The sequence below is a fragment of the Silurus aristotelis genome (assembly GCF_946808225.1).
Source record: "Silurus aristotelis genome assembly, chromosome: 2".
NCBI classification, from domain to species: Eukaryota; Metazoa; Chordata; class Actinopteri; order Siluriformes; family Siluridae; genus Silurus; species Silurus aristotelis.
This window is the reverse complement of record NC_139575.1, coordinates 14,910,943-14,936,387: the sequence shown is the minus strand read 5'-3', so window position 1 is coordinate 14,936,387 and position 25,445 is coordinate 14,910,943. Positions and strand designations below refer to the sequence as shown.

Genomic DNA, 25,445 nt, shown 5'->3' with positions numbered 1-25,445 from the left:
TAGACATGTCGAATTATATTTAGCTGTTTGCTGGATTTAGGTGTGTGTTAACACAATGCCAAGGAGGAATGGCATCAGAAATCACTTAAGAGAAGTAACTGTTGCATATCAATTTGAGAGGGGTTATAAAAAATATATATAGATTATTCACAAAAGAATAAAGGTTATTCTAAAATTAGCCCAAAACATTCAAGTTGCCTGAAGATGCCAAAGAAGATCCTCCCATCCCAAGGGTCAGATTGTGCAATGCTCATAGAAATTAAAAACAAGCATTACCTTTAACTGAGTTCATGAGAGTACAATTAGAAAAAAGAATAAGTATTGTTTGTTTGGAAGAGTTGGCAGGAGAAAGTTGGGAAAAAAAGGAAATTCTGCTTAGGTTTGCAAAGTTTTATCTGAATAAACCTGAAGACTTCTGGAACATTGTTCTTTGTGATAAGAAAATGTTTGGCCATAATGCACAGCCCCACATTTGGCGAAATCCAAACACAGCTTATCAGCACAAACACCTCATATCAGCTATCAAGCACGGTGTTGGAGGTGTGATCATTTGGGATTGTTTTGCAGCTGCAGGAATGAGGTAACTTGCAGTTTTTTTGAGTGCAGTCATGAACTCCTTTGTATACCAAAGTATTCTAGAGTCAAATGTCAAGCCATCTGTCCGACAGCTAAAGCTTGGCCTAAATTGGGCCATGCAACAGGACAAGGATTCCAAGCACACCAGCAAATGGCTGAAAAAAGAACGAATCAGTGTGTTGCAACAGCCCAGTCAAGGTTCAGACCTCAACTTGAATGATATGCTGCGGCAGGAGCTTATGAGAGCTGTGAATAAAAATGCCCACAAACCTCAATGAACTGAAGCGGCATTGTAAAGACGAGCGAGCCAATATTCCTCAGCACTGATGTGAGAAACTGCTGAAGGTGGTTCTACAAGCTATTGAATCATAAAGCATAATAACTTTTGCACACATGGAATCTTCAATGTGGCTTTGATTTTTGTTAAATAAATAATACTGTGCAATATGTCATGTGGTGTTCATTTGAGACAGTGTTTACCTAATTTACCTGCTAATGGCCAGATGATTTTTATTATGTCCTGATACATAAAGCCATAGCATTCCAAGAGGATGTGTGCCATTATTTCTTGTATATTTACTCATAATTTAGTATAGCCTTATATTTAAACAGGTAAATGATGGATATTGCATTGCTGTCGCTTGGATGTGTTGCATAAACTATACGTTATTGCATGTAGTATCGCATGTATCTCATCACATTACCTCATAACCCGTATAATTAAGGGCACACTGTATATTTCATATAAAAATAGATGGCAATGCAGGATCTATTGTAACTTTGAGCAAAAGCTCACTCTGGGTGTATATGGTGTCAGGTGTGCGTGCGTGTGTGTGCGTGCGTGCGTGTGTGTGTGTGCGCGCGCGCGATGTCGCAGACGTTCGGTGACACTTTGAGTCGAGCTGGGATGTGTGAACTGCTGTGATACTATAACTGGGTGTGATCAGCAGTCAAATGAAATCAGAGCTGTCAGTCACACTTGCCTGGCAACCTCGTCATGGCAACATTCATCTTCTCCTGGCACACACCACAAAAGTCAAAAAGGAATCGGATTCCTGCACCGTTTGCATGTGCAAACCTGACAAAATGACTTTGTGTAATTGGACAATGATCCGTGACCTGCTTCGCGTTAGGGGGGGAATAAAGACCCCGTAGCTATCAAGAAATGTGTGTTACAGTTACCCGTTACCAAAGAGCTGTTTCTTTAAAGCGTGTTCTCATGTATATACGTCATGAGTACTTGACTGAAATGGAACTGTGCTGTACGCTTGTCTAAAACAGCAGCTCTTATGCTCAACTTGCACTTGCCAAGCTCTTATTTAACGTATTTTCCTCGAGCCCTGTCACGTTAACGGTTAATGGGGTAACGAGTTTCCTCACCTGAGGTAGCAGGCGCGAATACGGTTCATCACGATGTCCCCGTAGCAATCGCTTATCCACACCTGAACAGGCGAACGAGCGGCTTTCCTTAATTAACCACTTCATTAAGGGAATTACATGAAACACAAAAGCTCACACCTCCTCTAAAAACCTGTACATGTACAGAATCAGCACAACTCCACCAGAGCAATGTCCCTGTTAGGTTTATCACTAGGGGGCAGAATTGGATCACTGATATTATTTCACTCCCTGACTATAACAATCAGCAGCTGGGTGAGAGGATGTTTTTTCCAAAACACATTAGGAGATAATATTCTGAATTTACGCAGTGAATATGATGTAGGGTAGCTTCCATTATAATATTTTTTTTACATAGTTTTTAGAATTACCAAACTAAATAAATAGTAACTGCATAATATATTATTATATTTCAGAAAACTATAGCTGTTTTTAATCATCTAAAAAGGTTCACAAGCCTGTCTGAGTAAAATCTACAACAAATAGCAGATGCCTCTTAGGAATTACAGTAACAATAGTGCCAAATAATTGAGTTGCACTGATTAATGTGCTATTGAGCACACTAATTTCACACAGTCTGTCATATGAAATGTGCAACAGTTTTAACAGGGAACAAGCCAAGGGCTCTTTGTGATGTCCAACCATTTGACCTATTTTGGATCAGATACCGGTAGATAGAATGGAGAAAAATTATTATATTTCGGTGTATAAAATTTGAAGTATAATAATAGAGGAGAATAAGGGTGGAATTATACTAGTGCTGAGTGTGGTATGTTTTTTTTTTTTTTATTAACACATAAAATGTATTAGAATTAAATCAGTATTTTGGAAAGAATGGTTTTTTGTCATCTCATTTTCATAATAGACACAATGATTTTGTGGTTTAAAATATAGCACTTAGTCTCCCAATATTTTGTTCATTCAAACATCACTGATTTTGTTGTTCACAACATTCAATTTGTGTGTGTATCTTATAGGCGCAGTGTCTCATACTGAGGTTTTAGTGACTTTTGCTGGGAAATGTAATTGCGAGGCCATCTGTTGGTCAAGAGTGAAAATGAAAGGAAGGCAAATGTCCTGGGCATGAAGTGCTGAAAGGATTTACATATTGCGTTCACAGCAATATGTAAGTAAGGAAGAATTGAACTGAAATGGAGAGCTGATTTGTTTAAGGTCAAGGTAAAGTTTAATTTGTTTAAAAGTTTTACAAAAAGAGCCCAGAGATGGTTCATAAGGAATCCTGGCATAACTGACAATCTTTGCTTGCCATAGAATTAAGAATTTATAGTTTTTTTTGTTTGTTTGTTTTGTTTTTTTTAGACATTGCAATTTAGCCTGATGTAACATTAAAAAAGTTCCAATCCAGCAGTTCATGTCCAGTCTACATTAATCTGACTGACTGTAGTAAAAATGAGAATATAAACTACAATTTGTACTTCTATATACATGCTTTATTAGCTTTTAATTCTCTTCCCTGCAGTAATAGGTGAATTTCCATTGGGGGGAATAAATGGAATTATCAATCTATCTACAGTAATATTTTTATTTAAAAAAAGCAAGGCTTTAAAGTCCTACCTCTTTGACAATTATTAAGTAAAAATTGTGTGAATTCACATTAGAATTTTTTATAATTTTTCATACAAATTTTATTACAAATCATAACCTTAGGTGTGCCTACTGAATTGATATCTCCATCTGCTATCCATTGTACTTAGGAACACAGTGCGCAAACTCCAGACAGACAGACAGACAGACAGATAAACAAACAGACAGGCAGACAGAGATTGCATTGTCTATCACGTGTCAAAAGAGACATTTTGATCTTTTTTGATACGGTCAGTCACATTTTGATCTTGGCTGTGATGCATCATTAACATTTTAACATTTCCCCTTATTCCCTCGCAGGATTAATGACTCCACCACACTATCCCCACGCCCCCCTGCTGCTAACCTTGTATTAATTGGGACGTCAAAAGCCTCTTCTCCCAATCTTTATTGTATACATTTACCATTAGACTCATTAGCTTCCCGTCGCTTCCCGTCCAGCCTCTCGTTTCCAGCCAGGCATGACTCTCCTGGGAAAACGTTCCCATCTTTCCACTAGGCGTGTCTCAGTGGTATCCCTGCTGTAAACTCCTCTCCTCTGACTGCCCTCTTTTGATATTTCTTTTCTTTTTTCTTTTCTTTCAGGTTGCTCTGATCAAGGGCTGCTCGGGTGTTAATTGGCGGCTCGTGTGTGGCTCCGCCTCTTCATTCAGCTTTAATGGTCACCATTGACAAACAGCAGGCAAATAATAAGAAAGTGACACTCTTATCTACCCTCAGGGAACTGTTTGAATGAGGTGAGCTTATCAGGAGGCCTTGTTTTTTTTTTAAATATATTTAAATCAGGACTGTGCATTGTGGGAAATACAAAAATGTATTTGAACTGGAGGTCACCTCAGAGTATTTAATAGTTTACATGTTGACAAAGTACGTGAAATGTGTGTATTGCATTTAATGTCTGAAGCTATATTTGTTTTTCACTGATACTTTCCACCTCAAATTAACTTCCTTTCTCCTGTCTTATGCCGCTCACGTCTCGCCCAGCACTTCACGCTACATTTTAATGAAAGCTAATAAGAGCGGCCTCGTCCCAATACTTACGGCTCTTGACATTTCTATAAATGCGAGCATGCTGGTGGCTGCATGCCAGACCCGATCCTGTTTTTGGAGTCGAGCGTTGACACTGACACCGGATCGCTTTCATCCGATCAGTCACATGTCTGAGCGAAGTGACGGTGACAAAGTTAAGGCTTTTTTCCTCACAGAAGTCAAGCAGAGACAGATGGCTGAAGGTGTGCCCTCAATCACACACAAGCCTGTGCATTTTCCTAGTTTTTAAAGCAGGATAAATGAAAATGGCAGTCTTCTTATTTTGAGACCTAAACAAAGACAAGGTGCTAACAACCAGTGTCAGCTTTTACAGACTTAAAGCAACATTTTTTAGCAAAACAAATAACACAATTTCTTCTTTAAACCCAAATAAGGTTTTTTCGACTGTCAGGCTTTTCAATATCTCAAATTCACTTGTTTTTCTGACACTGATAGCTATAAAAACTGGACAACGCACATCAAATGGCCGAGCATCTTTCTTGAAGCTAGAATCAGTTGCTTCCGTAGTTTGGTGTCACTTCATACATAAAACATAAAATTATGACTGAAGTTAATTTATAGAAAACTGAATCATTTACCAACTTCCCCTGCTAGTGGTTGGGAATATATTTATAGTTTGGTTTTAATTAGATTTGAAATGTGTAATGATTCAGATTGAATTCAAAATGTATTCATAAATTTGAGTGAACATTTTTTATATGGAACACATAAACAAATCCTTAATTCAGACTGAAAGAAATGAATCAACCACTGAGAAGCAGATTAAACAAATAATGCATTTTCATTTGGATGTTTTTTATTTTTTATTTTGATACAAGGATCTTGTTCAACCTCAAAAGATGTGCATGTATATCCAAGTGCCTTAGTCTATCTGTACAAGACTTTGCATCCAGGTCAATATAAGAGTCACATGGTGCTCTTTTCTCTCTTTTACTCTTTTTAAGAAAAAGAGATGGAAGTTGAAACCTAACAAAGCCCTGGGAAATCCCCATCAGACATCCCTCTCCTAATCCCTTTAATTTTGAAAGGTATTGTTTAAGGCTTCAAAGTTGATATGGTTTAATCCCTGCTCGAACACTACTGGATGGTAAATGAGAGCGCGTCAGCCACTAATCTACTCACCACAACAGAAAATCCTTCTTCAAGACGAGGTTGCACGGGCTTCCTGTGAACTTGCCGTTTGATGTTCCCTACCTGCTATCGAACACAGCTTCTGCCTTAACCCAACTGTCACTCGCTGCCTGTCCCCTTTTATCAGACCCTTGCTGCCTTTTTTCACAGTGCTAAAGTTAATATCAAGCCTGACCTTGTTCACTAACTAACTCTCCCTCTATTTTGGGGAATAGTTGATGAGCTCTGGGACGAAGCAATGGGTGTCGAATTTCTTTTAATTTGAAGAGACTGTATCATCAGGACATGGTATGTTCTATTGTCGTTTTTCGGGTTCGGTGGTCCATTTTTAATCTGGATGAGCTCACATTGCTGCAGCTTTGCATCAGCGTAGCTTTCAGCAGCTGCCCAGGGAAAAATGCAGCCTCTCACCATTTGTGCCGTCTAGGACGTGCGAATTGTCAGACTTCTGCTTCCCGATGAGCACTAGTTTGTTTGAGGGTGATATTTTTTTCTTTTCTTTTTTTTTTTTTCTTTTTTTTGAGAGAAGTTGTTCCAAGCAAGCACCTCTGTGCTGTGCAAGTAGTGTAATAAAGGCAAGTTATTTCTGAGCTCTTATTTGGAAAAGTGTTCAAAAAGGGAACTTTTTGGGCTGTGCACCTTCAGCCTTCTCTGTGAGAGGAAAAAAACCTGAGAGAGACAGCAAGTTGCTTAGTAACCTTCCTTGATTAATTTTGCAACTTGTAGAACTGCAGCAAAACTTCTCCCTAGTGTGTGTGTTTTTATTTTTTAAGAATACCCCCCTGGGATGTTACAGTAGGGATGAGCAAAAAAAATTACAGCGCTGCCAGTTTATTAGGTAAACCCACATTGTAGCTACACAATTTAAAATGATTCTGGTTAGATGAGAACACTATATTCATGACAAGTGGACCAAGTGCATGTAGATATACAGAGCTATACTCCTGCTGATGTAGAAACAGTCACTGCAATCAATACAGAGTCATTCTGAGTGATCACCTTTATCCTTTGGTAGTCCTCGCCCCAGAATGGCTGATCACATCCCGTACTAATATTGACCTTTGGTTTGGCTTGTCATACCATAAACGAGTAGAGGGGGGAAAAATACTATTTGAAAAACAAGGAACAGCTTCATGTCTCTCCTTAGAGGTCATGAATAGCTGTATTAGGGAATAAACTATTGTACTATAAATTAGATTGTTTTTTATTGTACTATACGTTTCACTGAACTAGAACTTTGAAAATAAAACCACTAGTTACACAGATTTAATGTTTCAATGTTACAAAGTAAGGTTTTATTTATTTTGAAATAGTATAAAATCATAAATAAGAGAAACCATATCAACTTTTATTTTAATATAATGTTTGCTATATTGCAATATTTATCTTTGGCCCATGACCTTCACAGGAAAAACTTTGGGCCCCTCTGGTAGAAGCCATTAAAATAAAGTATAATAAATGTTAAATACGTTAATAATTGCAGAGAAAATAATAGGAGAATAATGTGAAAACAATGAGAATATATAATTGTGAAAATGTATGAATTTATACATTATTTTATATTAATATAAATACAAATAATATAATTGAGTTATTACTTTTGTTTAGTTTGCCCTCTCACCCTCACATATTCTATTGCATTGCTTCAGTACAAGTTCAGAATTTAGAAAAAGTCTGCGTCATCGTTATTTTCAAGATTAATAGCGACCCTTTTTCATCCCAGCAATGGAATTTGTATTTATAGAGCCCTTTCAATGTTTATTTTAGTCTTTACCTTGTTTTCTCTGTTTTTTTTTTTTTTTTAAGAACTAGTAGGAAGTATAAATTACAAAAGTTTAAAAACACAAAGTAGATCACAGCTAGTAGGTCTTATTTCCCTCTGATTAATAAATATATCTAAAAAAAAGTTTATCTTCCAGGATTGCAGAATAATGTGTAATGATAATATGCAATTATCACCTCAGATTTTTTCAGCAGTAACCTCAAGATGAGGTGTAACTTAAGTGTTAGAGCAAGTGCTGATAGAGAGAGCAGGGAGCGGCGGAGAGAGAAAGCACAGTGACATGTGTGTCGTGGAAGTGTTAAGCGCTCTTTTACTTTTGCAGTTAATTTAGACGGATCACAATGGGCCCCTCTTCTGATTTGTCCTTGTTTGTGCATTCATTATTAAACACGTTCAAAGGCAATGGAGAAGTGGGGAATGAAAGGAAAATGAGTGCGAGATTGGAAAGAGTAAATGGAGAACAGAGCTAATCACGTCAGATTGATCCATGCACAGAGTGCACATTTTATTTAATCTGGTAATCCTTGTAAATAGCTCCCAGCAAGGCAAAGTCAACCTTTTAACATTGATTAAATGGAGTAAATAGAAGTGAATGAATTTTTAAAAGACGTGTTGCATTTCACCCCTGTTTGTGGTGTATAGAACAGATTGGTTTGGAAGCTGGCAGCTAATGAGGCCTGTAAATTTAATGCCGAAATCGGCTTCTGATGGCTTTGCCACCCTGCTGTTCGGGGCTTTCAGTGAAGTTTGCTTTAAATGTGGAGCGTCTGTTCTCCCTCCGAAAGCCCCTCACACCCGAACAGATGGAGAGAATATGGAGCTGGGAAGGTTTACCTTGGAGGTGGTAACAGTGAAGCCACTCATTAACACTGAATTTACCACTTCGTTAGCAACGCAGCTTCCTGTTGAGAGCAGGCAGTGCTGAATGTCAAATCCTCAGAGCATACATTTATCTAAGCAAGTCTGGACCCTATAAAGGGGACGAGCTTTTTAGTGTGGAGAAAAAGTACGACTCCTCACACTTCCCGTTCTGCAAGTACTGCTACAAAACCATTAAATATAATCCTTCATTTCAAGGTGCAAGTCTGTCACTAGCCACTATTATTTTTCATCTCTTCCTCTGTACCGTATTTTAGGGGCTGTGTGTGTGTGTGTGTGTGTGGTTGCACTTGTGCATGTGTGCCAATTTGTCAAGAATCAAGCAACAACAGTCTCGTGCTGGGATGTACTTTGGCACCATCACAGAGTGCTAAGATAGAATAATATGATCTCATTGGAGGTGTACTTTGTTCCCATGGAAATTGGTCAATTTTAGGAAGTGACTGAGAACTTTAGTGGGAGAAACAGGAAGGTTGTATCCCAAAGGTGTGCTCAGATAATTAAGCTTCCTCACCAGTGTTTCCAGGACTAACAGCAGGGTGTACTGTGAATAGATATGGTGGCAGTAGGTTACAGAAACCCATAATGTAGCTTAAAAAATAATGGCCTTCTCGTTTTGGCTCCACTGAGAACATTTTGCTCTCTCACAAGTAGAAAAATAGCTATTTATACATTGACATTAGGGTTATAGTTTTAAGGTTTTACATTGGCCAGAGTGTTTTTTTTTTCTTCGAGATTGTTGACCACATTGCATTTCTACCACACTGTTCTTTAACACCTTTGCTACCCGTTTAGTTATTCAGTTATTGTACCTTCATGATAATAGATCTTTTTGATGCTAATTGTGTTTTGTAGATGCTGTCTCTGCCATGGCAGCAGTGAGAAATAGTGCCGAGAAAGAGGTGGAATCTGCTGAATATTACACTCAGGAGCTGTCAGGCTCTCACACTTCGTCTCCCACCACCTCTACCCGCAACAACAACAGCAGCAGTGTGGGACCACAGCAGTGCCAATCTTTGGACAGTCACCAAAGCCTTTTAAATGGAGCACAGCCGAACCCATTTGTCTGTGGCGGTGTCCTGGCTGCCCCCTGCACAGACGATTCATTGCCTTCAGGAGCATTTGTTAATGGATCTGCTTCACACTGTACCTCAGAGGAACCCCACGTCCCCAACAAGGATGCGTCCCCTTTGCCTGGGACAGACACCAACCCTGAGGTGTTGGAGCCTCCCTGTGAGCTTCAATCAAACACTTGGCAAAAACCAGAAGGGCACATTATGAAAGCACCATCCACACGGACCCTATCAGAGTCGGACAACAGCGACTGTGAGACTCCCTTGGTGGGGGACAATGCAGATAACAGGGCAATCAGCCGGTTGCGGACAAACAACTGCGTCAGAGCAGGACCCTTATGGGATGTCGATTCCGAGTCGGAGTCGTCAGAAAGTTCTTCTGACAACTATGATGGCCTGAACAGAAGCCTCCGAGAGAAGTTTATGTGTTTCCTATTGAAAGGCAGGATACTCGATGAAGTGGTAAAAGGAAAGATAAAGGTGGGAGGCCTGCAGTCAGCCAGCTCAGGGAGGAGGAAACGGAAAACATGCAGAGTGAAAAAAATACCAATGCAAGAAAAAGTTAACGAGGACCGTGCTTCCCTTATTAACACTGACTTGGATTTTGATTCGTCCATTACTGAAGAGCGTTCCTTGAGGCAGGATTCAGAAAGTTTGAAAGCACACACAGACTCGCATCTGGGGAATTCCCAAGACAGGATGAACTTAATTTCAAGTGATAGTGTAGGCCGGCGCAACGAAGCAGACACCTACGTGGGTGGCCAACCTGTGCCATTAAAGAGACAGCTAGAAACAGGCTTGGAGTCAGCGCACTCGTTCTTCCAATGCACAAAGTGCAATGTTAATTTCAAGGAGAAAAGGAATTTGCATAGGCATATGATGTATCATTTAGATTGGCATAATCAGGTAGGGCAAGCGAGCATCCTTCGCCCGTTTATATGCAAAGAGTGTGGGCGTTCATTCTGTGAGCGTTCTTCCCTGCAGAAGCACATGCTAATCCACCAGGTGCAAAGGAAGAAGTTGATGGAGGAGATAAATGATCAGAATGAGCTGAGAAGCCAGGAAGGAGAAGCTCAGCTGCAGTGTCCCCTGTGTGCTTTTGAAACCAACTGTCCACAGACATTCATTTTCCATGCCAAGACCCACGGAAAAGACAATCTTCATTACAGTTGTGAAGAATGTAATCAAATAATGATGGGCAAGTCAGATATGGAAGCAGACCAACAGATAGCTCACCTCCGTGCATGCCAAGGACGAGTCAGAAAACCCTTGGACGTGCTTCTTTGCAAAATTTGCACATTTAGAACAAAGTATAGAGATGTTTTAAGAAAGCACCTGGAACTCGTACATGACCAGCCGCTTTGTGATTATAAACTTCAGTCGCACAATATGGCAGCTGATCTTACAGGGTCTGTGTCTGAGCAATGCAGGATAACAGACCAAACTGAAGCAGAGAACTTGTCTTCGAAGTTCCTAAGAGAAAAGCAGAACAAAAGTGGAACAGGGCTGCCTGCATGGCCCAGTAGACTTACTGACCTTTTTTTGACTGATAACGGCACACAAAATTCCTGTAAAAGTTTGAGCTCCTCCCTGATCAAATGGAGCTTTGGCAGCTTAGCAAACAACCTGTCACCGTCTTCCTTGCAATGTGACAAACCAAGTAAATTATCTCTGCCTACAGAGAGAATAGATGTGACAACAGGTCTCTCATATGTTGAAGAGGACAATCAAAAATGTGAAAGTGCTGCCTTCAAGCGGAACACAAAACATCTCTCCAGCTTTTACGCAAACCCTGTGACCAGATCTGCAATTCCCACCAAATCTAAACGTCTAGACCATGATGACGATAACACTTCCAAAGATCCCTCACCTGGAAGCAGTTTTGCAGTACAGAAGCAAAAATCTCCCTCAAAAAGAAAAATGTCCATTCCATATCACAACACTCCTAAGAAAATTCCATTGCTTGTACCAAAACAAGAATCTGCAACTCCAGAGATGGTGGATATTTATTCTTTGCAGAGTGGTGACTATAGTAGTGCTCATTTTGATTGTGCCAATCAGGCAAAGGATGCTAATTGTCCCACTGAAAGCATAGCACATTTCCTGGATAGCAACGATGCCTCTGACCTCTTAACCCAGCAGGGACGTTTGCTTAAATACGACTTTCTTAACTCTCCTGATCAGTCAGACCTTGATGGACCCATGGAAGATGATGATGAGATCAGCACTCTAATAGTGAAAGAAGAGAACATGGAGAGTGCTGTGAGCGAGGACTATCCAGAGTGTACCGATCCGAATCTCAGTGACTCTTACACCAGCTACTGCGTATCTCCAGTGTTTGAACCAGATCGGAAGTGCTGTCCATATTGTCCAGCAGTGTTTGAGACCGGGGTGGGCTTGTCCAATCACATCAGAGGACATCTGCATAGATGTGGTTTAAGCTATGAGGCTCGTCACATGCTGTCACCTGAACAGGTGGCGTCTCAGGACAGGCAGCCTCGCATTCGTAGAAGAGCACCACCCATGAGCAACAGGATCAGGAGAGGTGAATTTAAACACTTTCTATAAAGTGGTTGACATCACAACCACTACTACAGTTGTTGTTGTTAATGTTGTTATTTTCATCATTTGTCTAGTCACTTATTTAACGTATTGAATCTCAACTTCTCAAGACTTTAAATAATGTCAGCTTAAACCAAATATGTCCAGTTGGTAGAAACTTCAGAAACAACAAGCTTCATGACTAGAATAGTGTTGTTCATATTTAAAATAACATGCCCAATTTTTAAATAATTCATGAGGTATGTGTGCTGAGGAGGTCCATAAAATTTAGTTTACATTTAGAGATTTATTTGAACGCATCTAAATTAAATCAGCAATTTATTCATCCTTTAATTTTGATTACATTGAATATATATTACATTATATATATTTTAACTTGAATATACAGTACATTCATGTCAAAAACATTTACAATGAAATGGTTACACTTGGGATACGTTTTGAAAATTTGCCAGTACAGTAAGAAATCCCAGGATTATGAATCCCTTGTGAAGTTTATTTTAGCTGTTTTCAGTCTTTAACTTTATGGATTTATAACTTTATGGATTTATGGAAAAAAATTTATATAATAAATTTTTTGCATTGTTTTTGCCCCAAAAGATAAACCGGAGTGTCAGACTGAACACACTTGCCCCCTGTGTCTGGGCTGGTTCGACACCAAAACCGGCCTGTCCAATCATGTGCGGGGTCACTTGAAGCGGATCGGCAAGCCAATCTCAGGCGTCAGCAAGTCTCCTCTGTGCATCCTCAATGAGCTCCTGCAGGACGAGAACGAGCACAAAAATGTTCTCCGAGCACTTGAGACTAAACCTCGCCTCTCCAGACCCACCGTTTCCCGCAAGTTTGAGCGGGAAACAGAGGGCCTGTTTCTTACACCCACTTGTATCCCGGTGAACATCCAGCACTCTGCTAACAGGCTAATCACTGATGAGGGTGAAAATAGGAAAGGGACTGAGGAGAAGGTGCACAAGAACCGCGAAAGCACTTTAGTAGCGCTACTTAAAAGGCAGAAACTGGACAAGGAGCCGGCAGTCACTTGCCAAACTAAGACGGCCAGAGCTCGTTTCATCATTTCTCCATCCAAGAAGGTTTCTTCTGAAGTTCTGCCTGACTCCATATGTAGCCAAGGTGAGAAATTCACAGATCATCCGTTAAAGTGAAATATTCAGTGCAGATTTACAAAAGTACAGTGGGGGGAAATAATTATTTGATAATATTTATATTTAATTTTATTTGATCTCCTGCTGGGTTTTTTTTTGTGAGTTTACCCCTTACAGAGAGAGAGAGAGAGAGAGAGAGAGAGAGAGAGAGCGAGAGAGAGAGAGAGAGAGAGAGCGAGAGAGAGCGAGAGAGAGCGAGAGAGAGAGAGAGAGAGAGAGAGAGAGAGAGAGAGAAGACCATAGTCCATAGAAGACCACACACCCAAATTAGTCCTGTCTCTTTAAGATAGTTCTTCTAATATTAACTCATTGTCAATAAAAGACACCTGTCACAGAATCAACCTTCCATTCAAACCTCTCCACCACCAGGTCTACAACCTTGACGTCCTTCGACAGCTCTTTCTTCTTGCCCATGGTGGTGGAGAGGTTTGAATGGAAGAGGTTGACCCTGTGGTTGATTTTTCTTCTAGCTCCGCCTCCTGTCTTTTACTCAAAGCCACTGTCTCCAAACCTTACAACATAGCAGGTCTCACCACAGTCCTATAAACTTTCCCTTTTACTCAAATCATTACCAATGTAAAATTCTACACCTCCTACATACCTTTCCTGATGCTTGTGTGAAGTGACAAGAAAGTGATTCCAGCTGGGAAAAAATACTTTTTAAATAGATTTTTATAGATATTGTGCCATGAAGCAAGCCGGTCTTAAGGAATGATTGAAGCAGCACATGCAGTATCAGTGTTACAGCTCTAATTGGGATAGCTATATTTAGCTATCATTGCATCTAAATAAAGTAGATTATTTAATTTTGATATTTAATACAGTGCTGCAGTTCATACACTATATTGCCAAAAGTATTCGCTCATCTTCCTTCACATGCAAATGAACTTATGCAACATCCGATAAGAGTTTAATATGATGTTGGCCCACCGTTTGCAGCTATAACAGCTTTAACTCTTCTGGGAATCCTTTCCACAAGGTTTAGGAGTGTGTTCATGGGAATATTTGACCATTCAGGGCATTTGTGAGGTTAGACACTGATGCTGGACGGGAAGGCCTGTATCGCAGTCTCCGCTCTAATTCATCCCAAAGGTGTTCTATCGGGTTAAGGTCAGGACTCTTGAATTAAGTTTTTCCACACCAAAGTCACTCATCCATGTCTTTATGGAGTTTGCTTTGTGCACTGGTGCTCAGTCATGTTGGAGCAGGAACGTGCCGCCCTCAAACTGTTTCCACAAAGTTGGGAGCATGAAATTGTCCAAAATGTCTTGGTATGCTGAAGCATTAAGAGTTCTTTTCACTGGAACTAAGGGGCCAAGCCCAACTCCTAAGAAACAACCCCACATCAGAATCCCCCTCTACCAAACCTTACATTCGGCACAGTGCAAGTTGTATGTAGAGTGAGTGGGATTGATTCACTGTCAGGAGTACATGCTATAGAGTAGTGCAGCAGTAATGTGGCTGGGTTTCTTATGGTAAGCGAATGAATGCTGACATTCAAGGCTTGTAAAAATGTAATCAAATCAAATCATGCTGGTTGTATAAAAAAAAATAAATGTGTTTATGTAACTCAGTTCAATCACATTAAACTGAATGTACACATTATTCTTTTTCTCAGGGTATGTAGGCTGCCTGTTTACTGCTAATGTAATCCCACTAAAATCCATAGTGTAAAGTAAAGGAGCACAGGTGAGACTGACAGAAGCACTTGGTGCAGAAATAAAAATGAACCTGAGGGCAGGCAATTTTTACTTGTATGCAGGTGAAAAAATGTGAAAAAATGTGGTCCAATATGCAGCATGCAGGCTTAAAAACATCTTTCCAGTGTTTTCTAGTTCAGCGCCTTTAAAATGTTCTTTTTTTTTTTTTACAGACCCCTGTTTTATTCACTGGTTTAGTAATAATAATGTCAACACATCTGCACTGATGTTTTGCAACTGAAACAGATTGATGAGCATGCACTTGTCAGTTTGTTAATCGAGTTACACTTGTTACAGTTGTAATGACTACGTTGTGTCCGCTTCTTCAGCATTTCTGCGTCCTGAAATATCATTCTCTAAAGCTGTTGCAGTGTATTTAATGTTCATCATTTCACTCACGTTAAGCTGAAGCAAAAATCGTTTCATCTTTTGCCTCGCATTACTCTCCTAACACCAGCACAACACACACACTACTATACTTAGTGTTTCCTGTTAAATAAAATTCATCAGTAGCCTTAAGAAACCCTAATACATTTTTTTCGTAAGTTGTAATTTTAACTGAATTGAAGTGTACATAAATCACTCTTCTTCATCTCAGGCAGTTTTAATGAGCACACAGATTCACTGTAACACAAGGCCTTCTCTCTGTCTCAGACAGCGGTGTGTATGATCTGTCTTGTCTCTACTGATGTAGAATCAAAGGCAGCTGGTGTGATGTGACAGACAGGTAATGGCTAAATTGTATGATATGCTGAAAAATCTGGGTCACGTATTTCTTTTTATAATGTAGATACTATTATTCTTTAAGTGTGGTGGCACTAATCTGAGTCATTTGCAAAGGGTCTGATGGTAAATGTACTACAGTAGTACATAACCTCATTTTGTACTGTTTTGTATGTTTTTCCTCCCATAACTCTTTGTTTAATGCTTTAACTGCCCAATCCTCTGTTAAATATGTGAGGCAGGCAGCTCACATATCGTAAAGCACCAAAGCTGTCGTATCATTCTTGAGTCTTGAGAGGTCTTCGAAGGAATCCAGGACAGGGAGTTTCTAATACTTGCTACCTATAAACACATATTAAAAGATGGAGCATTATCTGACATGGCTTTGCAATTCAAATAAATTAAACCGTGGTCTTTGATGTAATGTTGGAAACACCTCCGCCATATTTACACACCTGTGTTTCATGTCCTTCCAAATAAGCATTTCAGTAGCATCATCAGAGGAAAATTTGTTTAAAATTTGATTCCTTTTGCTTCCAGGCACAATGGGGATTTGATTGTTTGTAAAACTCTGTATAATATGATTCAGTTTTGTACATTTGTTTGGGTTGGCTGGATTCCGGCAGTATGCAAGTTAGACTTGGACCGAGTAGTACAGAAGCCATGCTTCCTTCCCTGGGAATAAGAGGACACGTCCTTTTTACTAAGATTAATACAATGCAATAATTTTTTGTGTCCATGCCGTCTTCACTGGAACTTACGTCTCTTTAATTGTGAATGATGTAAATGAAGCCACACCCCTTCACTTGGACTGACTGGTGATCAGATCACATTTATAAACTGTCTTTCTTCTCCCGTTTAAACCTGGCCATTTTTATTGAGGTTGCCATTGTCTGTTTTGGCTGAGCTGAATGCTTACACGTTTGGCAGAAAGTTCAGTTTGTTTTAAAGCCCTGAAGTGGCACATTAAAAAAAGATGTTGCCTTTTAATCAAGCAAGATAATGATGAGGGGGAAAATGTGCCTCAAGATATTAGGTAGGCAATTAAGACATCTGTTGGTTTGTTGCATGTAATTGTCAGTACAACAATTTGCAGGTAATTTAAATAACCTTTGGTATATTGTCATGGAAAACAAGTCCAAGTAGCATATGCTTTGCATCGTTTGGTGTGAAATAACTAGAAGCTGTTACAATTTTCCCACAACACAAATGGCATGTACTTCAATTTATCTTTTGTGTCTTTGTTTTTTCATCAATCCACATGTCCATCTGTTTACATTGTAAAACATGTAGATCGTAATGTATATGTGAGGCGGCCAGGAAAAACCAATGGAACAAGGCTTCAGCTAAAAACTAAATTATAGCAGTAGATGTTCAGAAGTCAGTGTGCCTAAATTTGCCTTAAACCATGCTTGCTGTTTTTTTTCACAATATGATCAAGTTGCATGTTACAGAGTTGCAAAAGCCTAATCAGGGTTTAAAATAATTTTCTTCAGTGAAGCTTATTTATCCTTTGCCATTCCATTTTTGTTTCCCCAACACATCTGTCAACATTGTGTTGAGGGTCTAATTCAGCCTGTTGCTTCTCTTCAGGAACAAATCATTCCTGATTGTCAAAAGAAAAAAAAAAAAAAACAGTGTGGAGTGTATTTTGATAAACATTGTTCTCAACCATACAGAAGTGAGTGTAAAGATTTGACAACAGATGGAGTGAGATGGCGAAGACACTGAGGGAATCACAGTTTATTACGCTCAAGCTGCTTGTGTGCTCGAAACGTTGGCCCCAAACACACACACACACACACACACACACACACACACACACACACACACACACACACACACACACACACACACACACACACACACAAGGATCTAAATATAGTGTTCACATGTTAATAAAAAGTATCTGTAGACATTGGTGTGTAATATATATACAATTACAAATATAAAATCTCTTGTTTAGCAAATTATTGAAGGTTTGGTGTGGGATTATTTAATAAAAAATTGATAATTACATTTAGAAAGTAAGAACCTTGCAACTATTTATTTTTATTTATGCTAATATTATATGTGAAGAAGAGTGGTCAACTCAGTAAGTATTTTGTGTATTTTTTTAAAAGGCTGAGTATTTTCATTTTGGGAAATATTATCTTCAATTAATTTTAATGTGTTATTTATTTATGTATGTATGTTTTACAGGGAAGTTTGAAGGAGATAAGAAAATGTGTATCCACTGTAATGCAACTTTCCACAGCGGTGTCAGTCTGTCCAATCATCTTAGGGCTTATGCACGCAGGAAGCAGATCGCCATGCTGGAAGGAACGTGTATGTCCTCTTTCCATCTCATTCACACATATACATTGGACAATATCAGGAGTGTGAATGTCTCCTGCTGAGATGAGATGATGCTTGGAATCTGTACAGCTATATCATAAATAACAAGACTAGTTTATAGGTTGAAATCAGTCAAAATGTATGCCCTGACTCACACATACACACTCCGCTAATTGTAACTGTTTGTGTTTGGCAGCATATGATTGTAATCAGAAACTGCCTCGCTCGAGGTCTGGGCCAAAGAGGAAAATGTTCCACACCGCCTCTGAAGTGATCTACACCCTGACATGCAGGTACTCCACTCAAAAAGACACCTGGAGCGTTTGCCATCGCCTTCTGTATTTACTGTGGGTTAGGAACATATTTAGACCTATTCAGTTTTTAAATGTTTCATTATATTGTAGCTTTAATTACATAATGTGCAATTTCTACATAATAACCCACAAGAACAGCATGCATACTGCACATTTATTAAAAACAAAAACAGAAATCTATCATTTATGTCCCTCCACTTGGGAGCCTGTGGTGGCAGGTGTTTTTGACATTTTGGATACTTTCTCTCATTCTTCCTGAAAGATATCTCAGGATCAGTCTGATTGGATGTAGACATCAGTGATCTGTCATCTTAAAGTATGTCCACCGATTGGGGACTCTTTGGGATGTTCTGGGATGTGGTCTGGGATTCAGCTCTAGCATTGGTTGAGCTGTATGCTTCAAGTAGCTGTCATTCTAAAAGGTGACCAGTTTGTTCATCCTTGTCACTGAGAGGAACTCATCAGAAAAGTGCATACCGTATGTATTCAGGAGTGGGTTCTGTCCAGCCATGGTCTCATAAAGGCTCTCGTTTATTTGAGTACTTGTGATTTGGCAAGTTCTTCCTTCTCAGCAGTTGACTTCTGAAGCTGTGTGAGAGGCTTCTGGGTTTTTGGACACTTTCCTTAGCCAGGTTGAGAAAGATCCTTATTTTTCACAATTACAGAGCCTATTGTGTACATTGGATGCTTGAAAGCATCAGAAATGGCTGTATCACCTTCCCCAGATTTATGCTTTGACACAGTGAGAATTCTTTGGAAATAATTTGGTCTATGGTCTGGGTCCAGTGTGAAGTGTGGAACCATGTTAATTCAGGTGTGTCTAGTTAGTTTGTAAATCATGCCCAGTTTGTTGAATTTGCAACAGGTGATTGAGGAGGAGAAATTTCATTCAATTTCTAAAGAGATCTTAAGATGATAAAATCAAACAGAATGCACATTGCACATTGAGTTCTGAATACTTGGCTAAAGCTGCAAAAGTATGTGTTTGCTTTGCCATTATGGATTATTGTGAATAGATTCATGGCCGGTTTTAATTTCAATTATATCTGTAACACAAATCTTCCCAACCTACTGTATTATTCTGTCTTAGGTTCTGCGATCTGGTCTTCCAGGGGCCTCAGTGTGTGCAGGAGGACTGGGTAAAGCACCTGCAGAGACACCTCATGCATACTGCTGTCAGAGGGACAGGCGCCGGGATGGTGGAGGTGCCAGCTGTGTGCGAGGAGCCCTGTGCTCCGGACTGTGTCACTCAGGGGCTTTAAATCACGTTTACACACAAGCTTTATTCATGTTACCACTCTTCGGCATATGTAAATAGAGAGATAAGAAGAGACGTGCACACTTATTCTACATAAAGATATCTCTGGACAAGTGTAGAAATCTATATGATAAATATTTGAGATATATCAAATAAAAAAAAAAATGAGAGAGAGAGAGAATATTTTCCAATATTGCACATATTTTCTCTTCTCTCCCTTTTTTTTCAATGTTATTTGTTTTAGACATGACATTTGTCATAAGAAAAGTCTGGTATTGACACGTTCCTACGTACATATAGTCTGATACAGAGCTGAATATTTGCTTAGAGATTATATGCTCTGATCTATTTTTAAGCAGCAATCATTCTTGGTGCACATAGCGTTACATTTATTGCTAATTCGTATGTAATTAGGATGCGCTGAAATTATGGCTACTGAAAAGATTTTTTAGTAAGTTTAAATACAACAAATATCAACCAATATCACTTTCTAAATCATTTCCCTCTAATTAGCAGTTTAAAAGGTTTGGCCCTTATTCATCCATCTTGTGTACAGTCAAATCTGATTGTAAACCGATCGGTATACAGATTTCACCATCAGCTTCCTTATTATATTCCTTACTAAGAAAAGCGTATTTTTGATAGGCGTTTATTTTCTTAGAATTAAGGTACTTGAATGAAAAGTTTGATGAAAGGTGTCGATACTTCTGAGACTGTATATGATTATATGTAAATAAGGGAGATATGGATGGGAGCTTGTTATCACACAGCAGAAGTGATTTACTCTCGAATCACCAGTTGCATTAATGTCACATGGCAGTTTGACACAAGAATTTGTTCGTATACACTGTTCAAAAAAATGAAGGGAACGCTTAAATCACACAGTGGATCCTGGTAAAAATTATATTTATTCAAAATGAATATTTTTTTTGTAAATCTTAATTTTTATATATTCATGAAATTCATTAACAACAAAATGACAATGGTCATTGAAGGAAAGAAAGAAAAAATCAACCCATTAAGGGCTGGATTTAATATCACACCAAAAAGTAAAAAATAAATATGACGGGTTGATCCAACTTGTGTAAATTGTATGAAACTTATGAGATGGTGTCTTGGGGGACCTCCTCTCAGATTTGGATCATGGCATCAGTGGATGGACCCTCTAGAGGATATGTTAGACCCTCATGCCACCCTCAAGGAGTTTTATTTTGTAGGGCTCTGGCAGTGCTCCTCCTGTTCTTCCACGCTCATGGGAGCAGATACTGGTCCTGCTGCTGAGCTGTTGCCCTTTTATAGCCCTGTCCATCTCTCCTTGTCTAACTGCCCACTTCCTGGTATCTCCCCCAATCTCTTGAATCTGTGATGGGACGCACACCAAAGCTCCCTGCAGTGGCACATATGGCCGTCTTTAAAGAGTTGGAAAACCTGTGCAACCTAATTGGATGGCAAACACTAAGAAAACACAAAAGTATAAACAGTCAGAAAGGATGGTAAGAGAGCAATTGTGTGTGGCCATTACTTGTAAAACTATTCACCTTTTGGGGGTTGTCTTGCTGTTGCCTTTCCAGTGCACCTGTTGACACTTTTATTTGCACCAAAGCAGGTAAAATTATAATATCACTTAAGCTTCCTAACTGGACAGATTGATATCCCTAGTTGACTTTGTACTGTGAAGATTGTGTGTTCACTTTTTTGATCAGTGTATTTCTCAATACTCAAATCTGCTCATTTCTACGCAGATTTGATGGACTAGGACTGTGTTGTTCCACATCCTTTTCTACATTGCTGTTCAATCTTAATCTTCCACTCTGCATCCCCAATGTAATATCTCGCTCTAAATTCTAGTGTTTTCTGAATTGGGCCATCTTCACTGCTTTCTTTGCATTACATGTGTACCTTTTCTGCTACATACACCTCACATTTTCTACAACTGAACAGCTGTGGAGAATTATCAGCCATAATCACCTGCAGTGCAGGATTAACAATTTATTCTAGTAGTTTGTTTATCAGATATTATTAGTGATTAGTGTTGGTTTTTGTTCAAAATATTCACTTTTTGTTTAAAAATAAAATGCAAAAAAAGATAGAATTTATGCAATGATGCAAAAACCAAATGAACCAAAAATGCTAACTATATAGAACCCATATATAATTCACCATTTTCTTTTCATTATTTGTGTGTTGATGCAATGAATCGGCGTATTTTAAGTGTGCGAAGGCATTTACAGAGACGTCTGCAATTTTAGGAACTCACTTAAATCAAAAGTACATTGGATACCAGAAAGACACGCATTATAACGTTTCGTGATAAAAGAACGCAAATCTCCAGCTATAAGCTCACCTAGATGTTTTAAAAGCACACTGTCCTGTGATACACTACACTGCTGTAACAGCTGCATACACTGCTTTTCAGTTCTGATGCCAGATTTCAGCACTTTTTGTTACACTCACCTCAACTCTGAGGCGTTCTAGTAGTCAACTCTTACTTTAGGATTTATTGAGAACGGATCTATTAACTTTTCTGTGCTTAAACTATTTATGAAAATTTTTATATGTGAACAAGTGACATACTGTATTGTCCAGATTATAAGATTTGCTATATTTGCCCTCTTCTGCATATACAGTAAAGCAAGATATGTTTTCTCTTTGTTAGTTTTTTTATATAATGCTTTGGCCTAATAATAATAATAATAATAATGTGCCCAACTGTTAAGATTTTTTTTTTTTACACTATACGCTACTTCTGCAGTTATGGTAGTTTCCCTGTCCCATATGTCAACAGAGCAGCAATATTACTGACGGATAAAAGTTATAAATAAACAAGATAAAAATAAAAATGATCATATTCGACACCCTCATATGTCTGAAGTTGTACTATTGTGTGTATAAAACCCGTGTTAAAAACTGACATTGACTTGACACTAAAAAACAAGTTGATACTATTGAGTTGCAGTGACTGACAAATGTTACTTATGTTTTGTTTTTGTTTAGAGCTGACAGAATTTAAGATAAATGCTCAAGTAAATGCCTCAGGATGGTGTACAGGGTTGAACTAGGGCAACTGTAATGCAGAGAATTGCCAGTACAAAGAATACAAATAGATGTTTTTTTTCTTTTCTTCAGAATCTAAGCAGAATTGTTGTCCTGAAAACATGAGCTTAATCTATATTAAGCTTCATTTGCTTTTACAGCACTGAGGTTATCCATGTAGTAATAACTATTGAAACCATCAAATCCTATAGATATTGTAGAGCCTCTAAAAATAGGCTTTTTAGAATCCTTTAATAAATTTGTTGATGACAAATGCGTAACTGTGTTTCTTTTCTGTTTTAGTAAGATTTATGGAGACATGTCATTTTCTTCTGCTTCCAGTGGAAAAAAGCAACATCAGTGTTATGTAATCAGTAATCATCTCCATCTTGCTGCCCGGCTCTATTCCTGACCCCTCGCTTTTATCGCGACCAGGGCTTAGACAGGCGATCAAAGCTGTACAAACCAATTGTCATCACGTTTCTCCAGAGGGAATTGAAAGTACATTAATGCCCCTGCTTTGGGATGTAATTGTATCTCTCTGTGACTTCATTAGGTGCTCATGGCCGAATCAAAAGGGGCCTCTTGAGCAAGACCAGGCATCCCCCGGGGCCGAATGAATAAAAAACGAGGTATTATAATGAGATTGAGCTAACCGTGACCAGGATTGCATTTTTTCTCCCATTATTCTATTGGCAGCATTATGAATGGGCAGGAATGAGGGGGAGGCAAGGAACATAAAGAAATGTGTATCTAGTGTAAGATCCACACCAGCCATCTGCCACCAGTGCACGCTTATCATTAGGCAGCGAATCAAAGAGGGCCGCTCTCAAGAGATTCCTCTATTAAAAGTGTGTAGACCCGTCATGCCTCCTCGGCGTGGAAGTAATAGCATGGCCAAGAGAGCATGCTTAATGTGAGCGGAGAGGGATAACGAGTCAGTATTGCAAAACGACAGACTAGGCAGCTTCGTGTACTCGTACGGTCACCGTGTTACATTTGTTAAGTCAAGACCTCCAGATATGGCATGTGGTTTTTATACCAATAAGAACTTTAGGTGGTAATTAAAAATGCTTCATAGCCTCCATGCATAAGAACAAGGAATGAGTTTGCAACAAGGAGAACAAAAATCTAACTTGATGCATTGTCTCAGGTGAAGACCAAGAAAACTGGTGATTGATTGACTGAGCTCTTTCTTTCACCCCCTGTTTTCTTCACCTGGGTTGTGTCTTTCCTCACTTGTCATGTGGCAGGAGCGACCTCGAGATCACAGCCATTGAGCTTTGTCTTAGCTTCTCGACGGTCACTCTAAAAGCACCGGCTACCTCCTTAAGGGAAAAAGGAGCTGGAAAAGAAAGGAAAGACAGAGGCTGTGAAAAAAATCAATAGGTTTCCATTATCCGGTTGGGCAGTGTCACTGGCGTGTCAGTGATCCTGCTACACTCCCGATGCGCTCGATCGCCACTGACAAGAGGAAAGCATGCTGACAGTCCGCAGGAACAAGTCAGAACACAGATTTGCACTTCAAGAGCGTGAAGGGCCATCATACGCCAAGGGGCCATACTCAGGGGGCACAGAGGAGCATGGGAAGAGGAGGTAGTGGGCAATGGATCAGGGCTTTTTTTGGATGTGGTCTGCCTTTCGCACCCCCTGACCCCCCCCCCAAAAAAAAAAAAAAAAAAAAAAAAAAAAAACCACCCCACCCTCTCTTGGCTGTCTGACTGTCTTACTTCTCTCCACTAACGCTTTTATCCCTGCATCAATTATTTACCTTTGGATCCACCAAAGGAAACCCAGGTGCACTGATTGTGGCGGAGAGAAATTCATCACCTTCACAGTCGGCCACTCGCTTTTTTTTCCACCTCTTATGCCCTCTTCTTCTCTTTTTTCCCCCTTGACTGCCCATCTCCTGCCCCCAACAGATACTAAAGAAACCATGATAATCCAATATGCATGTAAGAATATTATAATGATGTGCATGTGTGTATAAAGCTGTGTAAAATATTGTAGTATTCTTGGTAAAAAAAATAGCAGTTTAATTGTCTGCCATTTTTACTCTTAAAATACTATTGATTAAGTCAGTATAAGTCTTATAATATGTATAAGATATAAATCAAACAGTGTTAATTTTTCAAGTTAGATTTTGTTAGAAAATTCATGTATGTATGTATGTATGTATGTGTGTATATATATATATATATATATATATATATATATATATATATATATATATATATATATAATTATAAAAAAAAATTTCCCACTTTAAATTTCTTCCATGTATTTGGCTGCAGTATAACTAAAAGCTCCACTTATCTTTAAGAATCTTTAAGAGGTGAAACAAGCTGACTTACAGTATATTCTATACAGCAAAACATTCATTCAGTGGTGATCTGATTTTAAATGAGCTTTTTTTTTGCCTCCTAATGTGCAAAGATGTTCCTAACTTTTGGGTCAGTGCAAAAGAGAAATTCTTCATTCAGGTGATATAGAGGCTAAACAAAATATGTGAATCATAGCTGTCAGTCATCCATCATCATTTATTTTCAAAACGTCTAAAAAAATGTATCTGTATATACATTCCTTACTCCATACTGCTATTTATTGTAAATAGGCCATTTATGCACTTCTGGTTACATGCTAACTTAATTTCATTGGCTTTGTACATTGTTTATTCTAATCCAATCTAATCTAATCTAACATATTCCTCATACAAATCTAACAAATATAAATGAATATTAAAGCCCCAAATAAATGTGATATTTTAAATAAGTTAAGTATTTGTATATAATGACAAATGAGTGACACATTACAGGGGACAATGAGCTAAGTGTCTGTTTGGTGTGATGATGGAGTTAAATGC

General features: G+C 38.9%; 1 protein-coding gene across 4 annotated transcripts in view; it reads left to right on the top strand.

Annotated features, from left to right (window-relative positions):
* The window catches only part of znf644b (zinc finger protein 644b), a 43,552-nt gene extending 20,696 nt beyond the window's left edge, over nucleotides 1-22,856 (top strand). For 2 of the 4 annotated variants that reach the window (XM_083568690.1, XM_083568691.1), the window contains exons 3-8: nucleotides 4,165-4,316; nucleotides 9,278-12,040; nucleotides 12,658-13,185; nucleotides 17,843-17,968; nucleotides 18,174-18,270; nucleotides 19,382-22,856. In XM_083568690.1, the coding sequence (XP_083424816.1) occupies nucleotides 9,292-12,040; nucleotides 12,658-13,185; nucleotides 17,843-17,968; nucleotides 18,174-18,270; nucleotides 19,382-19,553 (3,672 nt within the window). In that variant the 5' untranslated portion in view covers nucleotides 4,165-4,316; nucleotides 9,278-9,291 and the 3' untranslated portion in view covers nucleotides 19,554-22,856. The remainder of the gene's footprint in view (nucleotides 1-4,164; nucleotides 4,317-9,277; nucleotides 12,041-12,657; nucleotides 13,186-17,842; nucleotides 17,969-18,173; nucleotides 18,271-19,381) is intronic. The other 2 variants (XM_083568692.1, XM_083568689.1) reach the window with 1 other exon arrangement.
* The last annotated feature ends 2,589 nt before the right edge of the window (nucleotides 22,857-25,445 follow it).